Below are 295 nucleotides of genomic sequence, written 5' to 3' on the forward strand. Positions count from 1 at the left end.
GTGGCGCGGGCCCGGGGCCGCGCAGAGGAGCGCAGCGTCCAGTGAAGCCGCCGAGGAGCCCGCCGCGCCGCCGCCATGGTGATGTCCCAGGGCACCTACACGTTCCTCACGTGCTTCGCCGGCTTCTGGCTCATCTGGGGGCTCATCGTCCTGCTTTGCTGCTTCTGCAGCTTCCTGCGCCGCCGCCTCAAACGGCGCCAGGAGGAGCGCCTGCGCGAGCAGAACCTGCGCGCCCTGGAGCTGGAGCCCCTGGAGCTCGAGGGCAGCCTTGCCGGGAGCCCCCCCGGCCTGGCGC

General features: G+C 73.2%; 1 protein-coding gene across 1 annotated transcript in view; it reads left to right on the forward strand.

Annotated features, from left to right (window-relative positions):
* The first annotated feature begins 6 nt into the window (after positions 1-6).
* The window catches only part of PRR7 (proline rich 7, synaptic), a 2,002-nt gene continuing 1,713 nt past the window's right edge, over positions 7-295 (forward strand). The window contains exon 1 of the mRNA XM_021717098.1: positions 7-294. Coding sequence (XP_021572773.1) covers positions 76-294 — 219 coding nt within the window. The 5' untranslated portion in view covers positions 7-75. The remainder of the gene's footprint in view (position 295) is intronic.

This window comes from Carlito syrichta, unplaced genomic scaffold (genome assembly GCF_000164805.1).
Source record: "Carlito syrichta isolate Samal-C Ts95f unplaced genomic scaffold, Tarsius_syrichta-2.0.1 Scaffold309286, whole genome shotgun sequence".
Taxonomy (NCBI): domain Eukaryota; kingdom Metazoa; phylum Chordata; class Mammalia; order Primates; family Tarsiidae; genus Carlito; species Carlito syrichta.